At 41.5% G+C, this 27,321-nt stretch overlaps 1 protein-coding gene across 1 annotated transcript; it reads left to right on the top strand.

Annotated features, from left to right (window-relative positions):
* The first annotated feature begins 5,767 nt into the window (after nucleotides 1-5,767).
* Nucleotides 5,768-24,103, top strand: AMD1 (adenosylmethionine decarboxylase 1). Its single transcript, XM_086745902.1, has 9 exons — nucleotides 5,768-6,288; nucleotides 16,612-16,698; nucleotides 18,236-18,362; nucleotides 18,866-18,968; nucleotides 19,828-19,870; nucleotides 19,961-20,105; nucleotides 21,110-21,202; nucleotides 21,278-21,433; nucleotides 21,966-24,103. Exons 1-9 carry the CDS (start codon nucleotides 6,158-6,160, stop codon nucleotides 22,104-22,106), a joined length of 1,026 nt encoding a protein of 341 aa, XP_086602028.1. The 5' UTR covers nucleotides 5,768-6,157; the 3' UTR covers nucleotides 22,107-24,103.
* Nucleotides 24,104-27,321: the final 3,218 nt, after the last annotated feature.

A 27,321-nucleotide genomic window follows, 5' to 3' on the forward strand; every position in this document is an offset into this window, starting at 1 on the left:
GTCAAGCTGAGTTAGGCTTCCAAAAATATATGAAAAGCAAACAACAAAAAAAAGATTCTTCATCCTCATAAACAAAATACAATAAAGAAAGGACTGTAGTGCTATGGAATACGAAATGGAGAGAGATGCTAGATAATCTTGGCAAAAGATAAATTGCACTTCGCTATTGATCTGAAATGAATACTTTGCCTCAGTTTTTAATGAGTACAATGACTGATCATGGGAGCAAAGACAGTTTAGATAGTGGCAGGAATTTGTGGAAAAGCATGGTTCAGAACAAAGGTAGAGCAGAACTCAAGAAAATTAATGCAGCCCGTTCAAAAGACTGCATCTTCTCCGCCCCATTCCTGAAAGGAACTAGCACGTGAGCTCATGGATCTGGTGCCAGGTGAATGGAGAGGAGCAAATTTCACACCTGTCACTGCAAAGGTGGTTAATTCCAGCAGTGGTGTTTTTATAAACCATCACCATGACATCCAGGCCCACAGAACACGCTTAAATCAGTAGCAATCACAATTTAAGCCAAAATTGTAATTCCTAGCCTTTCTCATTTAATTCACCTTTTCCAAATGTAATTGAGTGATTATTCTATTTGCCAAATATTTGCTGCTGGATATGTAAGCTAAACTTCAAGAAGCTTCAGTAATTGGATGTTTTGAATAAGACATAATATACACTGTCCAAGTATTAAAGGTATGCTACTTTTACTGTTACGATTTAACATATACAGAATTTTACAAGATTTACTTAATTGTCAACACTTCCTTTTTTTTTTTTGTCAGCAATTGTCATTTGTCAGGAGATAAGCTGCGTAGCCATACTATACTTACAATTATCAGTCAAATCTGAACTAACTGCAAAGGAAACCGTAATGGCATCCTGAGAAGGATTTCACAGAAGGACAATTCTTTGTATTTACTTTCTTCATTTAATTTAGAAAGATAATTGCTGGCTGTAGACAATAAATTCATTTATTCAGTAGGAAATAACCTTATGAGGTGTTTGCAATCACTATTTTGTGCTAAAAATTGCTCAAGTTACTGAAAGATCATTGTTTCTTGTTACTGTAATGACACAATTTAGAATTTCTGTCACATAGAAGAACAGCTCAGATTTGCTGAGAAATTTTGTTCCATGGCTTTTGACTCTGAACTGTGAAGTTGGCTGCAGTTGCTGTCCTCTCCGTAAGCAGAAATCTGAGAAGCAGGGCAAGTAAATCAGAATGGGAATGGAGGAGCAGGGCCAGGTTGGCAATATTAGAGATGATAGATAGAGTGCTTTTGTTTTTAAAAGAGGGGAAAAATTGCCTTGGAAGTCATGCATTCTCTGTGCCTACACTGGCTCTGTAGCAACTTGCTTTCCTGTTCTTTTTGTAGCAACCTTCAAAACAATTGAGGAAGACAGCAGAAGTGCTGCTTCTCACAGCACGCTACAGTTTCTGCTTCTCACAGTCACATACCAGGGTTGCAAAGAATTAGCGTAACATAATCTCTACATAAATATTAATAATGAATGTTCTTCTTCACAAAGATGGAGCACGATTCTTTGCTGCCCGTTGGGTGGAGGGCTGGTAAAGGCGGCTTTATTCCATATTTGAATCTTCATTTTTCTTGGCAATGCCTCTCATGTAAGTTGGCAGCTCTAAATTACTTTGCTGCCACAGCCCCCTACAGATCATTGCAGCAGCTCAAAATAGCTGTTCAAAGTGAGGAAACCTCAACACAAGGAGTGTTCCCTAGGGAGAAATTTCAAGAACTCTACAGCCCCTTTGTGCTACTGGAAAAGTGTAAAGAAACTGAGTAAGAATACAGAATTCATCATTGTCCTTTCCATACAATAAAACATAGATGCTTTCTCATCTTTCTTTCTGGACTTATTTGTTGACAGCAAACTTGCCCTATCCAAGAATATGGGTTATAGCAAAGATTGCTTCCTGTGAGTGGTGTTCTGCAGCTGGTTTAGCAATGAAAATGGGGAGTAGCTTCAGCACCATACAGGCTTGCATCCCCTTTCAGACTGCCCCAAAGCTCTGTTTTGGCACACAAGAACTCTGAACTACTCGTGGCTGTTGGGCTTGGTTACAGACCTAACATGAAAAAATGCCAAATTGAGTTGATATAGTTAAAACAGTTTTTTTCTACACAGAATTTCCTCCTGCGCACAGGGTAATGTACTTGGCCACTTATGGCCTGTTGTGCCAGCAGATTACTACAAAGGAACGAGATCATAAACAATTTTTGGCCCTGTGTCTCACAATCACGTGATGATATCTGACCTTTCCTGTCTTCCTGAGCCTGCCTTCCTCCAGATTCAAATGTCTGATTAATGTTATTAAATCAATTTAAAAGCCACTCTAGTTAAATTAGTACAACCCCTTTGAATGGATATTTTCAAACCTGCTAGTCCTTCAGCTCCTGATCTGCCCTTTGTCTCTGGGTAATCTCGGTTGCAAACATGAATCCAGCAACCATCTTTCCAGTGATGACTCACAGAACCTCCGTCTAATCCACAACAATCTCCTTCTGTCCTTCCTGAAACCTCAGCCTGTCTCTCAGACAATACATTGTTCATGTCTAGTTGTCAGTCAAGTTCAAAAAAGAGCTTTCATTGTTTCCCTACTTTCTCTCCTTCACCTGTTTCATGTGTATCATTCAGCAATCCAGCCTCTCATGAAGGAAGGCCTGCAGCCTTCAACATTAATATAAACCTCTTTTTAGAATCACAGAATGGTTAGGGTTGGAAGGGACCTTCAAAGGTCATCTAGTCCAAGCCCCCTGCAAGAAGCAGGGACATCCCCGACTAGATCAGGTTGCTCAGAGCCTCATCCAGCCTGGCCTTGAACGTTTCCATGGATGGGGCCTCCACCACCTCTCTGGGCAACCTGTTCCAGTGTTCTACAACCCTCATTGTAAAAATTTTTTTCCTAATATCCAATCTAAATCTACCCCCCTCTATTTTAAAACCATTACCCCTTGTCCTATCACAACAGGCCCTACTGAACAGCCTCTCCCCATCTTTCCTGCAGGCCCCCTTGAGGTACTGGAAGACCACTATAAGATCTCCCCGGAGCCTCCTCTTCTCCAGGCTGAACAGCCCCAACTCTCTCAGCCTGTCCTCATAGGAGAGGTGCTCCAGCCCTTTTATCATCTTCGTGGCCCTCTTCTGGACCTTCTCCAACTGGTCCATATCCTTCTTATGCTGGGGGCTCCAGAACTGGACACAGTACTCCAGGTGGGGTCTCACCAGGGCAGAGTAGAGGGGGAGAATCACCTCCCTCGACCTGCTGGCCACGCTCCTCTTGATGCAGCCCAGGATGCGGGTTTTAGGGGTTCATACCCATACTCTCTGGCTTCAAATGTACTACACTACTCTGCTACTTTTCTCTCACATCGGACAAAATACTTGTCTTTGTTTTCAAATTCTTTCACTGTTTCATCTTACTCAGGGTTGAGATCATTTCCCTCGTCATGTCAGCTGATCATACTGGGCTGTATTATCCCTTGTTAGACTTTTAAACAAGGACTTCACACTGATTCGTAGGTTATCCTTCACACTAAGAAGCTTCCTGGAAATAAAAAAGAACTTACTTCATTTTTTTAATCTTGTCCTTCTCTGTGTCTTAGAAACATTCTTGTGGGTGACTGATGTGCCTTAAAACCAAGAGACAACAATCAGTTAGTGGGTTAGGCCCATTCAGAATAGTGTATGGTAGCAGGTGAGAAGACACTGAAGTCCTGAATTGGAAAAGTCAGAGAAAACACTAGCTGAAGGGGGCAGACAAGAACACAGTCAGAGTTCACGAAATCCGGGAGTTTGTCTGCACGTGGTCCAAGACGTGGTGAGACCACACTGCAGTCAAAGATCAGAAAGTCAGAGACTCCATACAAGAAAGGATCCAAGACAAGAAAAGACACATCTGCTTGGAGCAATGTCAGACAGATCACTTGCTAACAGAAAGTAAGATTGAGTACTTAGTACTTAATGTTAGTACCAGAGACTAACATTGAACCAACAGGAGACGGGACTAGGAAGAAGTCTTACGGATCCAGAAACAAGGATCGGGGGACTGGTATTAAAAACAGGGAATATGGCTGGACGGAACCCACAAACTCTTAGCTGTGGTTTCATAAGCACTTTAAGCTACTATAACCCATCATGGCTATTGAAACAAGTGGTCCTGCACCCCCCATCCATAATTTCTTGTGCATGCCCAGGCACAACCTCTTATTTATACCAACACAAGCATTTATGTAGCTAGTATGTGAAGTGGCTTGGGAAACTGATGCAAGTTAAAGCTGATCACGATTAAAAACTATTAACCATGATTAAAACTAAGTAGTTAGCATTAAACCTGATGCAGTCCACTACATAGGCACGAAGTGCTTGTACTGGCACAAAGAAGGAGGCATAACTCAGGCAGAAATAAACAGTTGAGAAAGGAAGATCTTCTTATGGCAGTAACAATTTACACAAAGTTAATGAAAACCAGTGAAACCACAGCACTGGAGAACATGTTCCTCTGCCAGCTGTAAGGCTGTGTTAAGGGTGCACACAGCGGAGCCTAGCTACCCAGGGAGTGATTCACATCCAGCTGCCTTGGGCATGACTCAGTCCTCGGCTGCTGGCGGAGGGATGGAGCACACTGCCTGTTAAGCTGATACTATCTCACTGTTTCCTAGTAGGGACTCATTCATCCGTCCTCAGCCATCTGCTGCTGCTCGTCCCATGCTTTATACTGTAAGCTCATTGGGGCAGGCAGCATTTTCTGCTCTTCGTTTGTTCGGTAGTGAGGGTTTCCTTGGACTATGAAGTATTAATAATACTGGACTATAAGGTATTATAATATTGATGAAAAAATGTTTTAAACTACCATAAAGTTGCAGTTTGCAGCAATTGTTCTAAATATATATATATGAAAAAAAAACCCAAAACTAAAAAACATTGCAGGTAGGCAGATATTTACACATGCACATACACCCAGTCCTCCCGGCAGAGACTTTCTCTCCTGTGGGGTGCATACAGCTGGACATACCCTCCTGCTGCCACACACGTACACGTATAAATAACTCCTTGGTCACACACACAACTCCTCAAAGGGAAGAGGGGAGCGAGAATTACGTCTGAACGCCCAGTTAAGCCTCCTCTTTACTAGCTAGTAACACACGGTAAGCAGGCGCAGAGGGAAAGAAGTGTTGGGGGCAGAGGGAGTCCTGCAGCTTCGGCCCGGGAAGAGGCTTCATTCTCGGGCTCGCTCCTTGCTGCGCGCATATTCGTTTGGGGGCTTGCTCCCTCGTCGTCTCTCGGCCATGTTCAGCCCTGCTCCCCCTAACACCCCCCACGCCCCCCCCGACCCCCCGCTCCCGATCGCTCACTGCCGACCACAGGCCGCGCTTCACCTCCACCCCTGGGGGCGGCGCGGCCTGACCCCGGCTCGGCCGCCACATCCCGATCCCGATCCCGATCCCGATCCCGATCCCGATCCCGATCCCGGCCCCGGCCCCGGCCCCGGCCCCGGCCCCGCCGCCGCCCGCGCTCCCCGCTCCCCGCTCCCGCTCCCTGCGGGCGGGCGGGCTGCAATGGGTAGGGCCAGAGGAACCGGCATATGCCTTGACAGGCGTCAGCGCCACCCTATGGGAAACGGGGAAAGGCGAGCCTGAGCGGCGGCGGCCCAATAGCCAGCGCGATTCTACGTGCTGTCGTTACCTACCCGCTCTATAAAAGGGGCTGCGTGCGCGCTATCTCCTCGCTTACACAGTATGGCCGGCGACATTAGCTAGCGCTCGCTCAACGCTCTTCTCTGTAACAGGGGAACACACGGACTACAAGGAACCGAACCGCATCGCCTGCCCGCCCGCACCCCCGCTCGGACTGTAACCCTCTCACACACGCTCACGCCGCATCCGCCGCCGCGCACTCCGGGTGGTTTTCGCTGGTTGAAAAAAAAAAATTTTTTTCTTCTTATTCCTCCTTTTTTTTTTTTTTTTTTTTTGTAAATTAATATTAAAAAAATCCCTTAGAAGGTGAAACCCGCCCGGGACGGACTGGGACCCGGCGGCGGCAGCAGCGCGGCCCGTGCAGCAGCAAACGGTAGCGGCCGGGGGCGGTAGTTTGGTTGTCGTTAAATTTCTGTGGTTGTTGGTTGCCGAGTTGTCTCACCATGAAGGAGAACGGTGCACACTTCTTCGAAGGGACCGAGAAGCTGTTGGAGGTGTGGTTCGCCCGGCAGCAGCCCGCGCAGCAGGAGCCGCACCAGAGCAAGGGGTCCGGCGATCTTCGCACCATACCCAGGTCCGTTAACGGCCGGGGTGGGGTTTGGGGGGTGTGGGGGGGGCGCGGGAGGGGCCGGTGGATGGCCGGCGCACGCGGGGCCCGGGCGTGCTGGCGGCGGTGGGGAGGTGAGAGTGTGAGAGGAGCTGGCGGGGGGGGGGTGGGTTGGGTAATGGCCGTGCGCGGGCTGGCGGCAGCGCTGACGGGAGGCTGGTTCCGGGGTGGCTCGGGAGAGCCGTTGGTGGCAGCGGCCGCGCGCGCGCGAGGTGGCGGCGGCGGGCTCGGCCTCCTTCCCCCTCCCGCGGTGACAGCCCCGGCCCTTCCCGGCGCAACGCCGCCGCGGGAGGGCAGGGGAATGACCTTCTGCCGCCCTCCAGAGACGACCCCCCCGCCACCCCTCCCCACGCCTCAAGGCCGCGGAGGCAGGGAGCCTCCCATCGTCCCGGCAGAGGCGGCGGAGGAGAGGGAGGAGGTGGCCGTGCCGGGGACGGCGCGGAAGCCGTTCCGTGCTGCCACCTGGTGTAGCCCCGTGCGGTCCCTGCTGGCAACATGTGGCGGCGGGGAGGGGAGAGCCGGGCGTGTGCCGCGCCGGGCGGGAGGCGGATGGCGGAGTGTCGCAGTGCTGCTGGCTGCCGGGGGCACGGCGGCGGCAGCTCCTCTACGCCAAGCCTCCGCGCTCGTTGCCGGCCCCGCTCGCGTGGAGAGCCCTGGAAGCCCCTTACAGCGAGGCTTCTTGCTCCCGCCGGCTTCGGGATGGGAAGGCTCGGAAAATCCCTGACTGGGGGGACCGGCTGAGCTGCGGAGAGTAGGGGATAAGAATCTCGTTCCCAGTTCATGGAAGCTGGGAAGGGGAGATCCGTCTTGCTGTCGCGACGAGGATTGATGGTTTCCTCACGTGGCCGGTTTGGCGGCGACCGCCGGCGCTGTGTAAAGCCGGACAGGTTCATACAGCGGCGCGCAGGGAGGGAAGCAGGCGGCATACGGGAACCCTTCCCGCGTCTCCCTTTTTCGGGATAGGCACCGGAGTGAGGCGGGCGGCGGCGGGGGGAGATGTCCTCCCCTCCTCCAGAAGTGTGGCTGGAGCCACGATTTACACGTGAGTCTCTTGGCTCCGCTCCCAGATCGCGCTGCCTCTTTCTTTTTTCTTTTTTTTTTTCTTTCCCCCCTCATTGACATGTTCAGGCCAATGAGAGCCGGGCGCAGCGGAGGGGTGGGCCCGCGCCTGTCACCCAATGGGCATCTGAAGAATGTGCTGGCGCTTCTTTCCCTGCCACCCAGGGAGGGAGGAAGAAAGGCCCGGGGCCCACACAGCTTCTCGTGTACACGTGTTTCCAGAGCTCTTCCCTCCTGTGGCCGAGGTATGCCTGCTCGGCCTTTGTTAGCGCAGCAGCCGATGGCCACCGACCCGCGCATCGGTCCTGTTTGAAACTGTGCTGGGCAAAACAAGCGTGAGATGTCTATCCTGTAACTTGCCAGTATAGTATTTTATAGGGGGAGCAGTCCGGAAAGACTGGAATACCTAGACTTCTGACTTGCAATGGTAAGGGGTCCAACGGTAAACCTGCAGAAAATCATGTTCTGGCATAAGTGTCCTGGAAGTGTCAGAAAATGGGACCTGCAAGCTTGAAGTACAAAGCAAAATCTGCTTATGGATCCAAAGCTATGTAGCAGTTTGCAGGGATGACAAGACTGGTATGTAGGTGTAATCAGCTGACATAGTTGAAAAAAGCAGGCTTGTCTTAAGCATACAGAGCAAATCTGAAGGTTATACTTAGGTCAGTAGTTCACTATCAGTATGGTAAACTATTCAATTTCCCAGGTTTAGATGGTAGCTTGAGGACCTGGTGTTTTCTGTGTATCCAGTTCTGCTTGTGTATGTCACTGTTACCCAGTGGTCTTTGGTCAGGGAGCTTGGAGGAGAGCTTGTCACGATCTGTTGAACGTTTGGAATCTGTTAATGGTGATAGTGTCTCCATTCAAAGACATATTTAGCATAGGCTATTTGTCTTTTCCTTTGTTTTTGTATTTCTCAGCAAATTTCCTGTGCATATATATATTGGTAGAGTTAGCTGTCCAAAGCTCTGAATTGCCAGTGGGCAGATAAACTGCCTTTCCTGAAATAATGAATAGCCCACATTATGTGTGTGTGTGTATATACACACCGCTAGCTCATGGGTAGCTGGAGCTTCATTTCTGCCATGCCAGAAGTGCTGCAGAATACATGTATAGCTCTGAACTGCTGGTGTAATGAGGTAGTTTGCTCATGTAACTTTCTGACTTGTGGAACTATTTAGACCTCTTTGAATAATGTGCTTAATGTGGAAATAATCACATGTGGTTATACAGTTCTTTGAGATTTAGTGGTGTAGCAGATACTGCAAGGTAACAACTTGTGTAGTTAATGTCCAGGCAATCCTGGGAGACTATTGCAAATCCCAGCTGAAACATGTGCAGATGATGAGTTACGGAGGCACTTCAGGATTCTTGTCATGTTTGACTTTAAATGTAAAAGATTCCAAAAGTATTCATTTGGCTTTGTGTTAATATGCTGGTGTTGGAATAGACACATCTAGTTTAGAGATGGCATTCTGCAAGTGCTTTCCTCATTGACCCATTCATGCTCTCTGGTGTTCTGTTTATCAGCTCAGGCTCATGTTAACAAAACTGCAGACAATTTTTAAAACTGCTCAAGAGCATTTAGTGTAATTGCAAGGCAGATACTGTGACAGTTCCTTTGTATGGTTAAGATATGCCTGTAAAGTTTTAATAGAGTAGATATAAACTGTTAACTGTTGAACATGTGGTCTTTAACACAACTTCAGAGCTGTGAGTGAGCTTTGAAGGCCTTTGTGTTAATTGGCTCTTAATAGGAGATGTTAATTGAAGCTGTATACTTCTTTGGTAGGAAGCTGTGACACGTCTGAGAATTAGCCTCTGTCCAGGAGTAATAATCAGTGATTGTGTTGCTAGCATGAAATGAAGTTTTATAAACATTCTCTTTTAGAAAATTGTTGGATTTAAATTATTTACTGCAGTTGATAGATACAAATGAAGAACTTCTGAATACAATATATGTCACTATCCTAATTCTATAAAGGCAATTGAATAAGCTAGTTTATGTTGTACAGAATTTAAAACCTATAGAACAATAGCTAAATTAGAGTCAAGTTGCAAACCAGTTGAGCTTGCCTTTTGTATTGTAGTACCTGCTTAGTAGTGAAATGTGAACCATTCATCTACTGAATGACTAAGCTGGTGTTCAAAGCTAAAAATTTCCATGTTGCATGTGCTTGCTGGAGATTAGATATGTTAAAGTCTTTGGATGTTACCAGCAAAAAAAAAGGAAAAAAGCTGAACAGAACTAAGAATTTTTTCACATTTTCTCCTATAGGCAAGTCTACCTTCTAAGGAATAATTTGTATAGGTGTAGAGTATTTCAGATAATATCTGTACTTATTGTTTCAATAAGTCTCAACTAAAAACTTTAAAGTATTGAACATGGGCTTCACTTGTGGGGGCAGAGGGGTTGTTCATTGGTGAATCAGTTCTGCGAAAAGGCCTTATGGTTGAAATAGTGGCAAGCATCTGAAGATGCCTACCCTACTCAGTGGAATGAAGTGGAATGAAGCTAACATTTTGTGGTCTCAAACTAATTTGCTTTAACTTCAGTGCTTGTTGTCACTACGTTTTGTAAAGCATTTTTTTAATGAACTATGTATAAAAAAGAGTTTGCTGAAAACATGATGAACATGCTGCGAGCCCTGGAATTCTGTGGTGAAAGTAGTGCATTCACTGTCCCCACAGTAAAATAAGCTTTTTATTCCTTCAGATGGTGTGCAACTATGCATTTCACATCTCAAGGTTTATCATGATCTTGAATGTAGGGAAGTTTGAAACCATAGGTTAATGATGCAAGTATTAAGAGTCCATGTCTCAAACATTCAACCCTGAAGAGTACTCTGAAATTAAGCTTGTTCATGGACCCTTAAGTGCTTCCTGTTCATCTATATTATGTGGACACACCAGAAACTGAAGAAAAAACAGTGCAGTAATGAGCAATATCGAGTGACACTGATATGAGATTCTCATTCAGTGCTGCTTGAAGACTTCTAAGCGCCAGTAGTCAAGCATCTGGTAAAGTGCTGTAAATACTTGCTTTGTACTGCACCCTATAGCCTGAGTCGGCTCACTGCTGCAGTGCTCTTGCACCTCTACTCCTTCCCCCAGTCCGTAGGACCACAGCAGTGTTATCTGCCAGTTTTCTGACAGTGAAGGTACAGGGAGGCTGAGCCATAAGCCTTATTCTAGTCTTAGTCCTGCAGTGCTTTGGAACAAGAGTGTTGGCCTCCTCTGTGGGGAGACTGAGAAGAAGGCAGAGTAGGCAGGATTGTGCCAGAAGAAGGGCTTCTGTCACTGTGTACTTGCTGAGCTCTCTTACATGAAGATAAAAGGTAATCTGGAGAACTGTAAGATTTCAGTCTTCCCCTCATCAAAATTGATATTCATAAACTAGATTTTAGCAAATATGTTCAAAATTACAGGTAAAATGTTTTCTCTCCATTGTAATTAAAAAATGGTTTGACATGAAGGAAACAAGCCCTTTTACACTCACTACTACTATTGATTATAATATTGCTTGTGGGAAGTTAAGATTTATGTTGAAGGCTTTTTGATATTTTCTTGTCTTACCGCTGAAACGGCTGAAGGATTTGGTTAGTCATTTTCTGTCAAAGATCTGGTCCCTTAGTGAGAGTTTGTAGAGCATCCTATTAAAATATGTAGTTACTGGAATATTCCCCAAAGGGCTTTCATAATTGCTGTTTACTCGGCTAGGAGGACAGGAAGATTTGAGGCATGTGGTAGATACTTGGTGCCTTACACAGTATCTGCCTTCTGGAGAAGGTTACAAAGGTTACACTCAAACTTGCCCTGGATTTGCCTGTAAGTCTTGTTGGAGCCCTGATGTGCCTGTTGGGGCTCATGCTTCCTTAAACATCTTGGGTGTCAGGTATGTTTTGTCCTTTGACACGAGAGACCTAGGAATACCCATCAAATACTTTAGATGTGAAGGATGGAGTCGCTATTCTGTGTGTACTGCTGTAACTGCAATAATGATAAAAGGCCTGCAACAGAAGAAATGTGCAGCCTTTAAAGCACTGTCTGTGACCATCTTTGTGCTACTGCTGAAATATACTGGTGTCATTTGGGAAGGATTCTCTTTAGTAGTTGACTCAGGACCTTCTAGGTAATAAGTATTTTGTGAGGAGTACTGCTTGGAATTACTTTTGAGATGGATGAAATTTTCCATTCAGCTGCCTGTCTTTAATTCAAGATTAACTGCGTGTACCTACAGAGGGGTTTTTTAAGTTTAAGATGACAGAGATGCAGAGAGTCTTCCTGTATATCTATGTTCAGAGCATAATAGAGGGTGTGTGGGTTTTGTGCACTCCACAGATACTGCTGAAGGAAAACTATCAAGTTACCAGTGCCTTAAGTCTAAACTCAGAGTGGGAACATAGTTTAAGATAATCTATCTTCAACAGCAGTTTATAAACTAAGTTATAATTTTAATAGGAAATAATTCATGTGCAGCGCTCTGCAGAGAAACACACCAACTGCTAGGAGGTGCTTTACTGTATCCACCTATTGCAGGACACTTGAAACTAATGTTGCAACTCAGCTGACACTGTTACTTAGCCAGCTTCTGCACGCCTTGGCTACAGCTCCTCTGCCGAAGCAGTTCAAACAAGGCTTTGAGTTTGGCTGTTCTGGATCGTGGTATTGTTAGGAATTTGCCTACTTAACTGTAGCCTGCTAATGAGGTAATTAATATATCTGCTCTTAAAAATACTTACTAGCTAACAGGTGAGGAAATAAAATGTTGCTCTGCAGTTGAATGCTTGATTTTAAAACAAGGTATTACAGTAAAGTACAAGATTAAAATGCTTATTGCTTTGGTTACTATAGACTTGTTAACTGTTCTATTTTAGTGAAAAGCTCTGCAAGAGTATGTATACAGCTTAAGCTGTCTTTTTATTTCCTAAAACTTCTTACCCTACTGCAAAAACAACTTCTCCTCCCAATGCTGTCTGGGCTGCATTAGCAAGGTGCTGTTACTGGAGTGGTGGGATGGTATGCTTGTGGAGGCTGTTAATTGCTGATAGGAACAAGTTCTTGATGTTCTTTATCTCATTAAATTGCTGTTATCCCCTTCCCAGTTGGCTTGAAACAGCAGTACTGTGCAACGGCCTGATATGCTTGACTTCTGTCTTAAGAACCTGTTTCACCCCTTAAGGCTCAGAATAGGCCAGTAACTTGCATTCAAAAGTATGTTTTTATCTGGCAAGGAAAATTTGATTAATGGCTTATTCATTCTTTATTTCTCAGAAATATGAAATAAAGGAGCAAACATTATGGTTTGGAACTTGGGAGAGACTGACCATTCATTTGTTACACCCTTTAAGCATACTCCCTAAAAATAAATTACAATACTTCTCAGTTCTGATACATTTCTGTACTGACGTACCTGAGTGGTAGTTTGAATTGAAGTTATTTACACTATGGTAACAAGTCTGTGCTGATAAGGCACTAAACATTGCAACACAAGTATAGGAGTAGATTGCTGAACTTTTTTTTTTTCTTTTGGCATGTTCTGCTAGTCAAGCATAGAACAAGAAAGTAAATTTCTACCATTCAAGCATGGACAGTTTTTCACACTTGAGTAGATGTATTCCATTTTCATTTGGTATTCTCTGAGCAAGTGCAACCACTAAGATGCATGGCGCTTACCTGTTGGAGAAACTTTTAACTTTCAGTAGCATCGGTTATTTGAAATTTCATTAACAGGATCTTACAGCTTTGGAATGAAGTGGGTAGTAAGCTTATGCAACAGTGAGCATTTAGTCTCAAATGCATTTTCAGTTTGGAGTTCCAGCGGACGCAGGTCTGCAATGGAACTTAGCTACCAGTGACTCCCATGCATCATATTCTAGTATGCTTGGCTTGAGTATAGTGAAGCAATTTCCACAGTGTTTGGGATTGTTGTGAGATCTGGCTATGGGAAATAATTTAGGGAATAGTAATGCAATCTACATACTTCCCATTAAAATGGGAATTTTGCAGAGCAGATGCCCATGATAGCATTTTATTGATAACTAGTATCTTTGGTTTCCCTTTTTCAGTTGGAGGCTTTGTTTCCCAGTTAAGACTTCACTTACTTATGAAATAGGTAGTGTTCTCAAGAATTTCAATTACTAACTTCGAGTATTTTTACTTGACAAAATAAAATTGAATTAGCTGCAATGCATGTACTGATAACCATTGAAATACTATTTTTAAGGTGGATTTTTTGTTTCCACATTAAGAGGAGGTGGACATTCCTTTTCTCTAACCAGTAACACTTAAATAATTATGCAGATTAGAGAAAAGGAAGAAATGCGAGAGTTAGACTTCTAGTGAATTCAGTCTACTTGGTACAAAGCAATCCCAGATGTTCTTCCTTAGCTCTGCTTTAAACAATGGAAAATGTCAAATATTAAGGTCATCTTGTTTAAATACACTGAGATCAAATCCAGCGTGTTAGTGGCCTTTCTGTAGTTTCTGTGCTTTACTTTAAAGTGCGTATAGGTACAGGCCAGTATTTCTCCAAAATGCCTCGTTAGTGTGGCAAAGTCTCATCCCGGGTGCTGTAACCCTTTGCTTGTCTGTTCTATGTATGCTTCTGGATCAAGCTTGGGATCTCATATGCTCTCAGCTTGTAGACTTTTTCCTTAATGCTACTCTAGTCAGATCAAATGATAAACTTACCCTTTATTACTGTAAAGACTGAATATATGAGGATTTAGTTTATGCTTGGCTATGGTTTCTATAGTTGAATAGTGAAGAACTGAGCAAAGTTTTAAGATGCGAAGGTCTAGTGCAACTGCAGATTTCAGCCATAGTACCTAAATACCAACTACAGTACTAAGAAGCGTAACTAGGGATGTTCTTTGCATGGTAGGCTTTGGACTTAGTTGACAGTTAAATACCCATCAATACTTAGACAAGTACAAAATCAGATTTGTAGTAATGTGCAAATGAGGTTACTGCAGCTCAGCATCATCAGGATCTTTGCCTCAGCTTTCATAAGTGTTATCTCAGACACTAGGTGTTTCTTTAATGGCAGATAAAATATCATCAGTAGTGGTGCCAGAATGATTTGAACAGTTATTTCACCATAGCAAACCAAGGTAACGCATTACCTAGTTCAATTTACAGGAAGAGTATAATAATATGTTAGAGAGAAGATAGTAAGGCTGCCAAATTTATGCAGGTGTGCTGTAGGTTCCAGAGAAAACTAAATCCTTCAGTCCTCTTCTCAGCAAAGTAGCATGATGGTCTAGGAGCGTTTAAAAAATAGGTATAATATGATCTACTTTTTGCATTTACCAGATTTTTCAAAGATGAGCAGACACTTGCATTTTCATATAAACTTGAGTATCAGGAACAGAACTAAACCCAGTCAACGACATAAGTGTAGAGCTGTATAAGTGTGTGGGACACTATATCTGAACATTAAAAGCTGATTTTTGAATTTGACATGTGGATTTGAGTGGTCTGTGCTGTCATGTCTATAGATACAGAAGAGTATTTCATCAAGGTTCACTAACTGGGGTGGTAGGGAAAACCTTTGATTTTAAGTATCCAGTTGTATCACAGAGTTCATAAACTTGTTCAGATGCACACTTAATTATGAGGGATTTAATCACTTCAGTCTCATCTAAAAGGAGGCTGTAGCATGAGTCTAAGTGAAGTATGTTGTTCCAATTGACTCCTGTATAAATATACTGGTTTAGTGTAATATACACTTTACAAGGGAAAAACTTCAAGTATTAGCAGTAAAGGTACAGAATTCAGTTTTAGGAGGCATTCTCAATTGAGGGAAAAATTAAAGCACTTATTTGCTGGAGTGTTTAGGGAAACAAAGAATATCTGAATACTTTTTAGTTACATATACAGCAAAATATAAAACTTGAACTTTGCAAACTGACCAGTTTTCTAAGGGGAAAGATTGATGCCTGCTGGAGGAACTCTGGTGATAGAATTAACAGTAAGTGCTCTGTCCTGAAGTACAACTACAGAGCTTTTACAGTGTCAGTAAAGGGAGGGAGGTCTGACTCCCGAGGAAGGACTAGGCTGATGGTTATATGGGCAGCTGAGTCAATGCAATAGCTTGGTGATGAGAAAGTTTCAGTTTTGTCCTCCTGGCTACAAAGGGTCTTATAGTTGTTCCAGCTCTACTGATGAGCAGCTTAGTTTTCTGCTGGCTTACTAAATTTCTTGGTTCATGACAGATCTGAGCATAGGAGCCAACACAAACCTACAAGTGGTATATGCTGTGGGAAGGGAGGGAAGGGGGAAGTAGGGCAGCTGGCAGTCTTCTAATTTTGCAACTTTAGGAAGCTGTATCTCTTCCTGCCTGCTTTATAGCAAATTTGATAATATTAGATTCTACTGATCTGGTGTAGACACAACTGAGGTGACAAGTAAGTAGTTTTTTGCAAGTCTGGCACTTTTCATGAGTACTTGGAAATCTTTGGGCTTACTGTGAGCCTTTTGATTTTTTTATTTCAATTTCTTAATAAAATTCCTTGTAGAGTGAGTAATTACAGTAAGTAATTGAAATATTAAATGTCTACCACTATACTGAAATGTATCACTGTAGCTTCAACTTGCACTCTCTGAAGATAGTTAAGTTTATGTTCTTGGTAGTGTAGTGTTCCAAACTATTTGCTCTAAGTCTTTATCTTCTACAGGTAGAAGGAATTCTGTCATCCTGATTGGTCAAAGGAGAGTTCAGGTCATTGAGATATTAGTTTTTAGGGCTAGTTTTTAATTAAATGGTGAACTTAATTCTTATCTGGACAAACAAAACATGTTAATGTTAACTTGCTGGTTTATGACGCTAGTAGTTGCCAGTAACTACTGTGGTTGAAGTACATGAAGATTCAACCTAAAGCATACCTTAAGTTATAACAATGAATTTTATCTTGGTACATGCAGGATGCGAGACTTAAGGTTCTCTTGACTTGCCTAGTTAAAGCTTGGGGTTACTGTTTGACAATTGTCCTTGTGCAGCAGATTACACTTACAGATCTTAAGGAATACTTAGCCTTTGGGAGCTAAGAATTGGATATAACTGCATTGTGATAGACAATTCCTATATAAAAAGTCTTCACCCTTTGTGCTCTCGGGTCCGGCAACTCAAGATGATCTATGGTCTTGTTTGAGCTATACATTTTACTCAGAGTTCCAGAAAGCTACTTCACTTTAACCTGTTTTTGCTCTTCTATAATTTCCTCACAGGATTGAGTGGGACAAACTTCTGGAGAATGTGCATTGTTTGATCATAAGTGTGACAAAAACTGACAAGCAGGAAGCTTATGTACTCAGGTAAGCCACTAGCTTATTCTTTTATTCTCTGAGGTAAAAAAGTTAAAGCTGTCACATGGGATCCACTTGACTGAGAATACCATCTTGGCTTAAGATCCTGCTGTTCATGACTAGAATTTGCAGGGGTCTGCTAATCATAGTACTGTCATGCTTCTGTTCAGTAGCGGAAATATCTTCAGTTACCAGTGTTTGTCTCTTTTTTTTTTTTTTCCTTAACTAAAAGTTAAGGACAGAGCTGTGGTGTTTCTGCACCAGATCACTGAATTTTGTCGTCCAGGGGTAAACTAGTCTCCCCAGTTAAGAGGTTTAGGATTACTTTAGCAGAACAGTGCATATAGGTGTCACTTCTAGATCAGCAAAAACTGTATCAGTAGATCTACTATAACTTCAGATAATGCAGTCAAGTGGAACAACTCTTGCAGCTGAGCTAAGGACATCTGTAGAAATGTAGCTTTTCTGAAATCTTGGAATTTTTGTGTTGTGAAGCAGTTAGTTGTAAGAACACTACTTCTGCCATGTGTTTTTCATCATGCAAAATACTTTCATGCTTTTTTGTACATGAGCTTTACAGGCACATTGACATTCTCTGTTTTTACTTCAGATTAAAAAAGCTTCAGTTTTTGTACTCTGAAAGACTGCCTTGAGGGCAAGGTTGGGCTAAGAGCAAGCTAGTCAAAGAAACTGTGCTGAAGTCCTGTTTCCGCAAGCTTCACATATTTAAAACAAAATTCTGAAAAGAATGTAGCTTGTTACAACTATGTCCTGGATGAAATATAACCTTGAATTTGAATTCTTAAATAGCATTCCAAACTGAATGAGTTATTTAAGCTAGACATTTATTCACATCGTTTGGTTACTTGGTGAGAAGATACTTGGTATGCATGTTTAAGTGTTCTGTATGTAGTATTAATGCCTAAGGGATTGTAGTTAAGTATCTGGCTTACAGTTTATGTACAGTTGATTTCTGTATCTTAAGCATAGTGTATAGCTGTGCCTATACTCTCATTATGAGGCTTCCTATTTCTGTGGGTGGGTGCTGATTTACTGCTTTCCAGTAGTCCACTTTCTTAGAAGATACAGCCAGACAACTTATTAAATTCTGTTAAGGCTTTTGCCTATTTTAAGTTCACTTTCTCATAGGCTTTATTTCAGCTGAGAGTCAGATTTATTTGACCCTGTTCTGTGTCTGGGCTAAGAAATTAAATTGTATGTCTATGTTGTGTATCCACTTCAGAGCATATTTGCATTTCTCAAATAGATTGAGGATGTGTAATGCATGTAGTACCTCTTTTCCTGTAGTATGGTAGTTGTGTAATATCATGCTTGCAGCAGGTTTTTGTTTTGAGAAATCATAATGGCTCTCAAATGTTAGCTGAAATCTATTGGATTGCTCCATTTGCCAAGCATGTTTGTGACATACGCTGAATGTTCACTTACAGTAATGCATTTGGTTGGGATAAGAACTAAGATCTAACCATACTCTCCTGGCTTGTTTTATATAAAGCACTTAATATTTTTAACACATCTTTTTTTACAGTGAGAGTAGCATGTTTGTCTCCAAGAGACGTTTCATTTTGAAGACGTGTGGTACCACCCTCTTACTGCAAGCACTGGTTCCCCTGTTGGAGCTTGCTAGGGAGTACAGTGGGTTTGACTCAATTCAGGTAAGGTGCCAAAAATGCTGCGTCTTCCTTAGAATGTATTTAAAGCTTTTTACTAATATTTCAAATTCACTGGTTTTATTAAATATTCTGAAACTTCCTTTGACATGTATCTGTGCTTCCCATAATGGGAAGATTGTAATGTAGGATTGCTTGCTCTGCTGTAGGATTTAGCTTTCTCTTTGCCTCTTAAAGGATACTGACTTGCAAATCCTATTGTGCTTAGTGAAGTTTACTTAAGGGTGAAACATTTCCATGCCCATGTCAGTGTTGAAGTCAGATTTTCCTGTGGAAAACAGATTTGGAAGTAAGCTGTCTTCTGTGCCTTACAAATTAAGCTAGGAATAACTATATGCCTCTGAAATGGAACTGCAGGTAGCAGTGTTTGACAATGAAAACTTAAGTCCTGTGAAAGCTGATAATAAATGCTTGCATTTTTCTAGATTTTTAGATTCAAGGTGGACTGATAAAATCAATATTTAAGATGTACCTTTTTTTTTTTTCAGAGCTTCTTTTATTCGCGTAAGAATTTCATGAAGCCTTCCCACCAGGAGTACCCACATAGGAATTTCCAGGAAGAAGTAGAGTTTCTTAATGAAATTTTCCCAAGTAAGTTCATGAAACTTCAGCAGAGTTGCATAGCTTGTGTGAAGTGTTGATATGAAGTGAGATGTGGCAAGTGGTACAATACACTCAGGCTGCCAGGCCACTCATTTAGCACTCCTTTCATTTCTGCAACCAGCACAAGCTTCAGCTGCATAAAAATACAGAGCTATAATACTTACTGTCAGAAATTCATTAAGTTCAAAGTTTGCCAATATCAAAGTTTAAATCATACCAAGCTTGATACTTAACACCATGTCTTAACTGAGGTAATTTTCAGACTTACCAATGAAGTGTAGTAAGTCAGTCTGCAGAATCCGGCTCTCGCTAACCCTAAAAGCCTCATTAAGAAGATAGGATAGTAATCTAAGGTAACTAATACACTACAGAAAATGTAAGCTTTCCTCAGAGAAGTCACTGCACTGAAGATTGAATTTAAACATTTAATAAAATCTAAAACCTGAAAGAACAACCTTGAATTTTAACTACTGTCAGAAGTTTTTTGAAGGAACATGGAAGCTGTTTTACTTCTCTGGGTTACTTGAAAATACATGCTAATCACAAATTCAATAAACAGATAATTGAGTACTAGACTTTCCATCTGTGCATGGCTAAAGCTGTAATCTGAATTTCCTGCTAGTAGGTTCTGAACTGGAGTGTCCAGGCCACCTTCTGAGGGAGCCTGTTTTTTCTGATTATTGGCTTTACATTCCTGAAGTTAAATGCCTTGTTATTTGATACAGATGCTGACTGTATCAGCGAACCTCTTAATGTTCTGTGAAGACTTCTACAGATGAAATGAAGCTAATCTTGTACGTAAAGCATCAGCTGTGGTATATTAACTGGAGACTTTTTATCTTCTCAGATGGAGCAGCTTATTGCATGGGGCGTATGAATTCTGATTGCTGGTATGTATATGAAGACTGAAATCTTTGAGGTTTACAGTGTAACTTGGTGCTGCTAATATTTATTACATGAATGATTTGTATTTTGTATAGGTACCTGTACACCCTGGATTTCCCAGAGAGTCGGATATCCAATCAGCCTGATCAGACACTGGAAATTCTGATGAGTGAGCTTGACCCAGTAGTTATGGACCAGTTCTACATGAAAGATGGTGTTACTGCAAATGATGTCACTCGTGTACGTTTGCTTGAAAACTAAGCATTTTTGGGCATGGTGGAAACTGGGCCACAAAATGCTTCACTAGCATGTTATACAGGGTTTATTTTTTGGTAGAAAACATCTCATAGGAAATGTCAAGTTAATGTTCTGGGTGTAAAATTAATTTGACTCTAGAATGTTTTGGGGAATATAACTTCACATTTTCAATGCCCCTGCTTTAATCTATTGAAAGGAGAGATTTGCAGTGCTTTGAGTGATTGGAAGCTTATCCTCTGAAAAATGGAGGAACAGGAGTAAAAACAAATGAGTAACTTCCACTGAAGGATAGGGATTGCAAGGAGTAAGACTTAGACTGAAGATAATGAATGCTAAGGGCATCTAGGTATCAAAATCAAGGTTAAATTATGGAGCCTTTTGGATACTTGGGGGTGGGGGGTGGGGTGTAAGGTTTAAGCATAACTTGATGGTTTTACCTCCTTTTCTCCTTCCAAATGGGAAGGTCCTGTGACATGAACAAGTTTCTCTAAGTACATTGACTTCATCTGGCTTTCCATCTTAGGCTTTGATTCTCATACTGTATTTGCTATTGAGATTTGGCTGCAGCTCAAGTAGCATGTGGGAAATCAAAGTGCTTGCAATTGCACTTCATTCTAGAGTATAAAGTATGTTCTCACTTCAGAGTAAATGTAAATGGCCTTCACTTTGTGGATGCTAGTTGAACAGGAACTCCACTTTCTATTTTAGTTGCAGAAGCAATTATGTATTAGAATTCTAAGCTGTTTATGCAGCTTGGTTCTCTAAGAGGCAAAGTATCTGACATGCAACTTGGCACTCAGTCACTTGGTAAGCGACAGAGTGCAAAGTGAGTTCATCTGCAGTGGTACAAACTATTAAACTAGTTATTGGGAGAGTTTTGGTGTCCTGTCTCTGAAATCAATGTTCATTCTGCCTTTAAGTTAAATCTAAACAAGTACAAGGATGCATGATAAACTGAGTGATGTCTTTTTTAACTTCTATTTCAGATGAGTGGAATTCGTGACCTGATACCAGGTTCTGTTATTGATGCTACAATGTTCAATCCTTGTGGGTATTCAATGAATGGGATGAAATCGGATGTAAGTCTTACACTTATTGATAATAAATGTTAAAATAAATAGTAATTATTTGGTGGTAATTACTTTTTTTTTCAGGGAACTTACTGGACTATTCACATCACTCCAGAACCAGAGTTCTCTTACGTTAGTTTTGAAACAAACATAAGTCAGACCTCTTATGATGACCTGATTAGAAAAGTTGTAGAGGTTTTCAAACCAGGAAAATTTGTGACAACCCTCTTTGTTAATCAGGTGAGTTTTCTTGGATTAACTTGTCTGCTCCTGAAATGCATGTAGACACAAACACAGCAAGGCTAGAGATTTTTTTTTTACTGCAGTGTTGGTTCCAGTTTGGCTCTATATTTAGATGGTAATTTTTTTTAAACTAAAAATATTTCAGTATTGCTTTGGTATACTCTAAATCTGATCTCTGGGAAACTTAAAAATATTAAGATAAGGCAGCCTTGTCTCAGTATTTTAATTACTTCCTGTGCAGTTCTGTATAGGTATAATTTCTTGCATTCACATTTTTTCAATTTGGTTGCAGCTGTCAGTTGTAGAAGTGCTGCTTGTAATGGTGATGCTGCCAGCTAATGGTTCATAGAAAAGCAGTACCATACATAAGGAGCAGAATTGTTGCTTGGGATTGAAACTTCCTGCAACACTGTCAGGCACAGGTTTGAAGCATGTTAGTAACAGTGTCACAAGAACCACACAACACATCATGCTAGTCCATCTTTAAATGCTAAGTTTTAAAAATAACTTTCACTTTTTTGTTTTCTAGAGCTCTAAATGTCGTACAGTGTTTTCTTCTGCCCAGAAGATTGAAGGGTTTAAACGTCTTGATCACCAGATTGCCCAATTCAGTGATTATAATTTTGTTTTTACCAGTTTTACAAAGAATCGTCAGCAACAGCACAGTTGATTAACAATGAAGAAAAAGCGCAAAAAGAAATCCCATAGAGGAGGTGGTGGTTGCTTTCTAGTTAACAATTCAGGGGGCCATGCTTTCCACTCCCACCACCTTGTAGTTGTGGAAAGCCCTAGGTGTAATCATAGTATAACCATTTTGAATTGTATGCATTATTATATCAAGGAATTAGATATCTTGCATGAATGCTCTCTTCTGTGTTTAGGTACTCTATGCCACTCTTGCTGTGAAATTGAAGTGCATGTAGAAAAATCTTCCTGTATGAAACTTTACAACACTTGTAAAAATGATTCAGGTAGAATTACACACAGTATAGTTTATCTCCAGGTATCATCAAAAATTCCCCACAGACAAGGCTTTCGTCCTCATTAGACTTTAGCCTCAACCTACTTACTGGGGACAGTTGTCTGTTAAATTGTCACTTTTTTCGTCTCTGATTTCAGTCTAAAACAGTTTTTGACAAACTTCTATGATTTCTAATGAAACTGATTCCTAATTAACACTTTCATGTTTGGAGAAAGTTCTTGAAACAGTTACAAATTGTTTTGCTACTACAGGTGGTGGTTGACTTATTTTTAAATCAGACTAACTTATCAAGCTTATAGGAACTTGCTCAGCTATACTGTAGTACTGGGCTAATGCATTGGTCTTTCACCTTTAGAAACTTGGTTATAGGTACTAATGCAGGTTAAATTTCATCTTACCTTAATGCTCACTTATCTGTCCACATCCCCAAGCTGTCACACTGCTACACAATGGCAGAATTTGAAGGCCCAAGACTTGATAGGGGAAGAGCTGAGTTAGGATCTAAGTGCTTTGACATAGTTGTGTGACAGCTTTGCAAAATGCAAATTCATATTGACACCAGACATTTTCTTTCCTCATCACCAAATATGTCAGACTGAGAAGCTGGTGCTCTGGAGCATTGGCAGGTAGATCGAGTGAAGGAGTGGAATTTGCCAGGCTGGGTGTGTTGATTGGTTTGGATTATTCTCCAAAACCTGTGACCTACCACTTCTAACTGTAAAGAGTGCTTCTAAACTGGTCCAGTGTCACTTCATTTTGTTGTTCCAAGCAAAGCTAATGCCTCTATCTTGTGACAGTCCTGTGACATTGTTGTGCATGTGACTTCTGTTGTATTTGAGTGTTGTGACTTCATCTGTTTTTTCCTCCTAATTACTAAGGTGGTTCCTCTTACTGTGACTTGAGGGCATTAAGTGAAGGCATAGAACAAGAACTGTCTGGGACACCTGGACAGAAGTGAAGTAGAATGCTATTCATAGAACATGAATAAGTGTGTAATTCAAAGTCACTTTAATGGGTATTGACTAAAATGCAGGCTTTAAAGAGCTGGCACACTTTCAGCTATGTTTGCAAATACTGGGATTTTAACAGCTGTGAGACCAGCATGTTAACTACAAAATTGAGCTTATTTTTTTTCCCCTCTTGTCCTTGCAGTGTTTTGACTCTTTCTGGTTTGACGCAATGTTTTTTTTTTTCCTTCTGTATTTATAAATGAAGCACTTTTTCAGTGCTTCTAAACTAAAGTCTGCTTGGTTAGAAATCAAGTGGTTGGAACATTTTGATTTTTTTTTTAATTTTAAGCATATTGTTGATGTTCTTTACCAATGGTATCAATTACATGCTGTAAATGGCACTAAGGCTTTCTGGTGTTAGTATTGAGGACCAATATTTCAGTGGGGTTTTTTTTGTTCTTAAACATTGTCCCAACTGACCTGACATTTGTTGACTTGAGGTCCTTTAAGTAGACTGAAGATCCCTTTTCAAGTAATACGGAAATACACATTTTACAAATAGAAGCGTAAGCCTCGGCTATAAAAATGGAAGCTGTTAAATGGATTATTGAACTATCTAGGGTGATCAGGATGGGGGGAGTATGGTGTTTATTATTTCTGTGGTGTTAGACTTTGATCATTTAAAAATATCTGTACCACAACTTAATGCTTCAATAAAAGTTCGCTTAAATTGTTTGTAGTGATGATCCAGCAATTCTACCCTTCACGCTCTTCATGCTTTTTGGTATCAAATTGTTTAGTTCCAAAACAGATCTATAGGTTTCTTGTCCTAAATTACTTCAGATTTACTTTACCCTTGCAGGGGATGCATCTCAACTGTTAACCTGTTGGTAGCTTAAAGTGAGACAGCATGTCAAAGAAAGTCAAATGAAAATGTTATGCTGTTCCTGAAGCTAAAAATGCTTGTCTAAATGAACACAACAATTTGAGATTGCTGTCTTTAACCTGTATTTTTTTCTTCAGCATTAAATGTTTAAAATTTCTCTGCATTAAGACAACTCCTGCTTCTGCTGGTCATAAGTAACAAACTCAGGCATACATTTATGGTACTTAAGCTTAGACTGACTTTGAGAGTTCAAGGTGAAGTTTGTCTCTTAAGATAAACTAGGCATGTACACTACACCAGAAACCAGTGGCTAGGAATGCCATTGCTAAGTGGATTCAACCAATGTAACAAACTGTCTCAATTCCATGTGATCAGTCCTACAGGAATAGCAGCTGCAGTTTAACCATACCTGCGAAGCTCTAACAATTACATCCCCCTGTGTCACCTAAGCAGGTAAAACTTGTGTTAGTGTTAAAGGCCTAATAACTTTAAGTCACTTATGTCTGAATACAGGTTTCATTAGTTATTCAGAACCTATTTGTATTTCTCACAAATCAGTGGAGGAAATGGAACTGGCTGCAGGTCCACATGTCCACTTCATTTCTGCGAATAAATTGATAGAATAACCACTGTAAAGGGATAGGAAGGGCTTTTTGTACATCTGTCAGTTGAATTCCATCCAGTCTAATGGGTTTGTGAGATCCAGCTTTAAGCATCTCTTAACTGGATGCCATCTGTAGTATAGGGAGCAATGTCATTCCACAGGCTTTACTACTATGAACAAAGATGTGTGCCTTGAGAGGAAACTGTCTCAGTGAAGACTGGGTATCAGTTGTTTTTTTTTTTCCTGATATGAGGTCACCTGCTTCGTTTGGCTGTTTTAAAACTAAACTTGGCTGTTTTAGTTTTATCTTTGTGGGCCTAGGAAGTGCTTTACAGTTCTCCTTGGTAGCCTGTCCTTCCTTCCCTTTCTTGTGAACTTTGTGCATTTGAGCTCAGTCTGGAGTGATGAGTGCTGGGGTCACAGTATCCCAAGAAAAAGATGAGCTTCAAAGCTAATGGAAGCAATTGAAAGTCTGAGGAGTGAAGATAATACTGGTTGCAAAGCTGAAGATGTCTAAGCTTAGACTTTGACTGTCTAGAGATGAAGGAGGGTGGGCAGACTGCAGATGGCATGATTACTTAGGCAACAGGAGAAGACAGTTCTGTAATTTCAACACTGTGTGGAAATAGAGCTGCTGGCACCAGTGCTGGTATGGAGCCATTTGAACAGGTGTTAAAAGCCACCAGGTTTCAGTTGTAGACCTTTACTGTAATGCACTGATACTGAAGAGATAAATCTGCTCTGGTACTTGGCTCTGAGTGCAGGATGACTCCAGGAACAGGTACTGGCTGTGAGTCTGGCTGCTGCTTTGCTGGTACAGGGTTATGTGTGTTGGCAGAGGAATGTTGAAGCTTCACAAGTGGGGTGGTGTAAGCTCAGGTTTCCCCAGTGATAGTCCTGAAAGCAATGCTACCTGTACCAAAAGGCACAAGGCTTGGAAGCAATGTGGAGGGTGTGCTCCAGAAGTGTGGAGTTCTTCTAAGCTGTACAGCCAAAACTATGTTAGAGGTGGAAAAAACTTTCCAAACACATTATGTATAATTTGAAGGCTGCTGAACTGTTAAAGCAGAGCCTGTTGCTGAAGCCTAGAAAGAACAGGATAGTTTGGTGCTGACCTGTTAAGCTCACATGTGACCACAGTAATGGCGATTCAGTAGAAAAGTTAATGAACAACTGAGGAACTGCTCTGACTCAGCTACATGGAGCTAAGCAAACAGGATTCATATGTAAAGGAATGCAGAGAATCACTTGAATGTTCTTAGATACACTCAAGTAAAAATACTCCAGTTTCAAATGCTTGCACAGCCATACTGTGAACATACCTACAGACAGGCACTTGGAAGAGGGTGCTGTCAATAGAAGGCTACTGAGACAGACATTTCCCGACAATTTGTTCCATTTGACCTTCTATTAGATGTTTAACTTCAGGTTAAGTTATGCTTGCACTTTTTCATCCTGTTTCATTTCATCCTGTGGAATTACTGGTGATGTAGTCCATGGAGTATACTGCATATTATACTTACACTTCAGGCAGGCCTCTGCTATTTGGGGGAAATTGGATTAGGGTAAAAATTGTTTATAGTTTTTTTTTTTGCTGTTAATGTACTTCATGCCCACAAGGAAACAAGGTTTAGCCAAATTTCAAGTTAAGTATTCAATTTTTTTCTATTTGTTATATGCTGTACTTACAATACCACAGCTGCTGTTACAGTTAATTAAATATATATGTGTGTGTGTATAAAGTATGCCCTAGAGAGTCTTGCATTTGCCTGACAGCCATATCTTGGTACAAATTTTACATTCTCTGTAATATGCTTAGTTCCGCCTTTGGCAACTGCTATAAATTTGAAATCCATCTATACAAGTATAATAGGAGCAAATTCAGACACATGAATACAATAATGTCCCCATTTTTCATTCCTGGAGTAGCCAGAACATGAAACCACATTTTTGCTTCTGCATAGCTCCTAATGTGTGTGTTTTACCTAATCCTTAACTTTAAATTACGTAATTTATAGCATTCCTGATATTTTCCCCACATACCTTTTTGTAGATTATTTTGATCCTCCCAGTCCATCACTCTAAATTTGCCTTCAAATACTAAGATTTCAAAATAGTACGCAGGGCATCTTGCCCATCTGAAGACATGCACGGGAACTACTGCTATTTATGTCTGAAATGAGTAAGGGTACCAGTGCAAGGTGTTTGATGCTCAATGCAAACCCAGAAAAAATCCAGTTAGCCCTGAGAGGAGAAGTCATACTGGATCCTTAGTGACCTTTTCAGACACACTAGGCAGGGAGCAACATGTTCTGTGACTGATACCTATTCATTTAGCAACTCGTGAACTTCTACAGTCTTATACGCAACCCAAGATATAAAAAGTGCAACTTTTTCTTCCTTGCCTCTGCTATCCACTGAATTTTATTTTGCTTGCTCGTAGAGTTGCAGAAACTGAATTGC

Source organism: Chlamydotis macqueenii, chromosome 3 (genome assembly GCF_036417535.1).
Source record: "Chlamydotis macqueenii isolate bChlMac1 chromosome 3, bChlMac1.mat, whole genome shotgun sequence".
NCBI lineage: Eukaryota > Metazoa > Chordata > Aves > Otidiformes > Otididae > Chlamydotis > Chlamydotis macqueenii.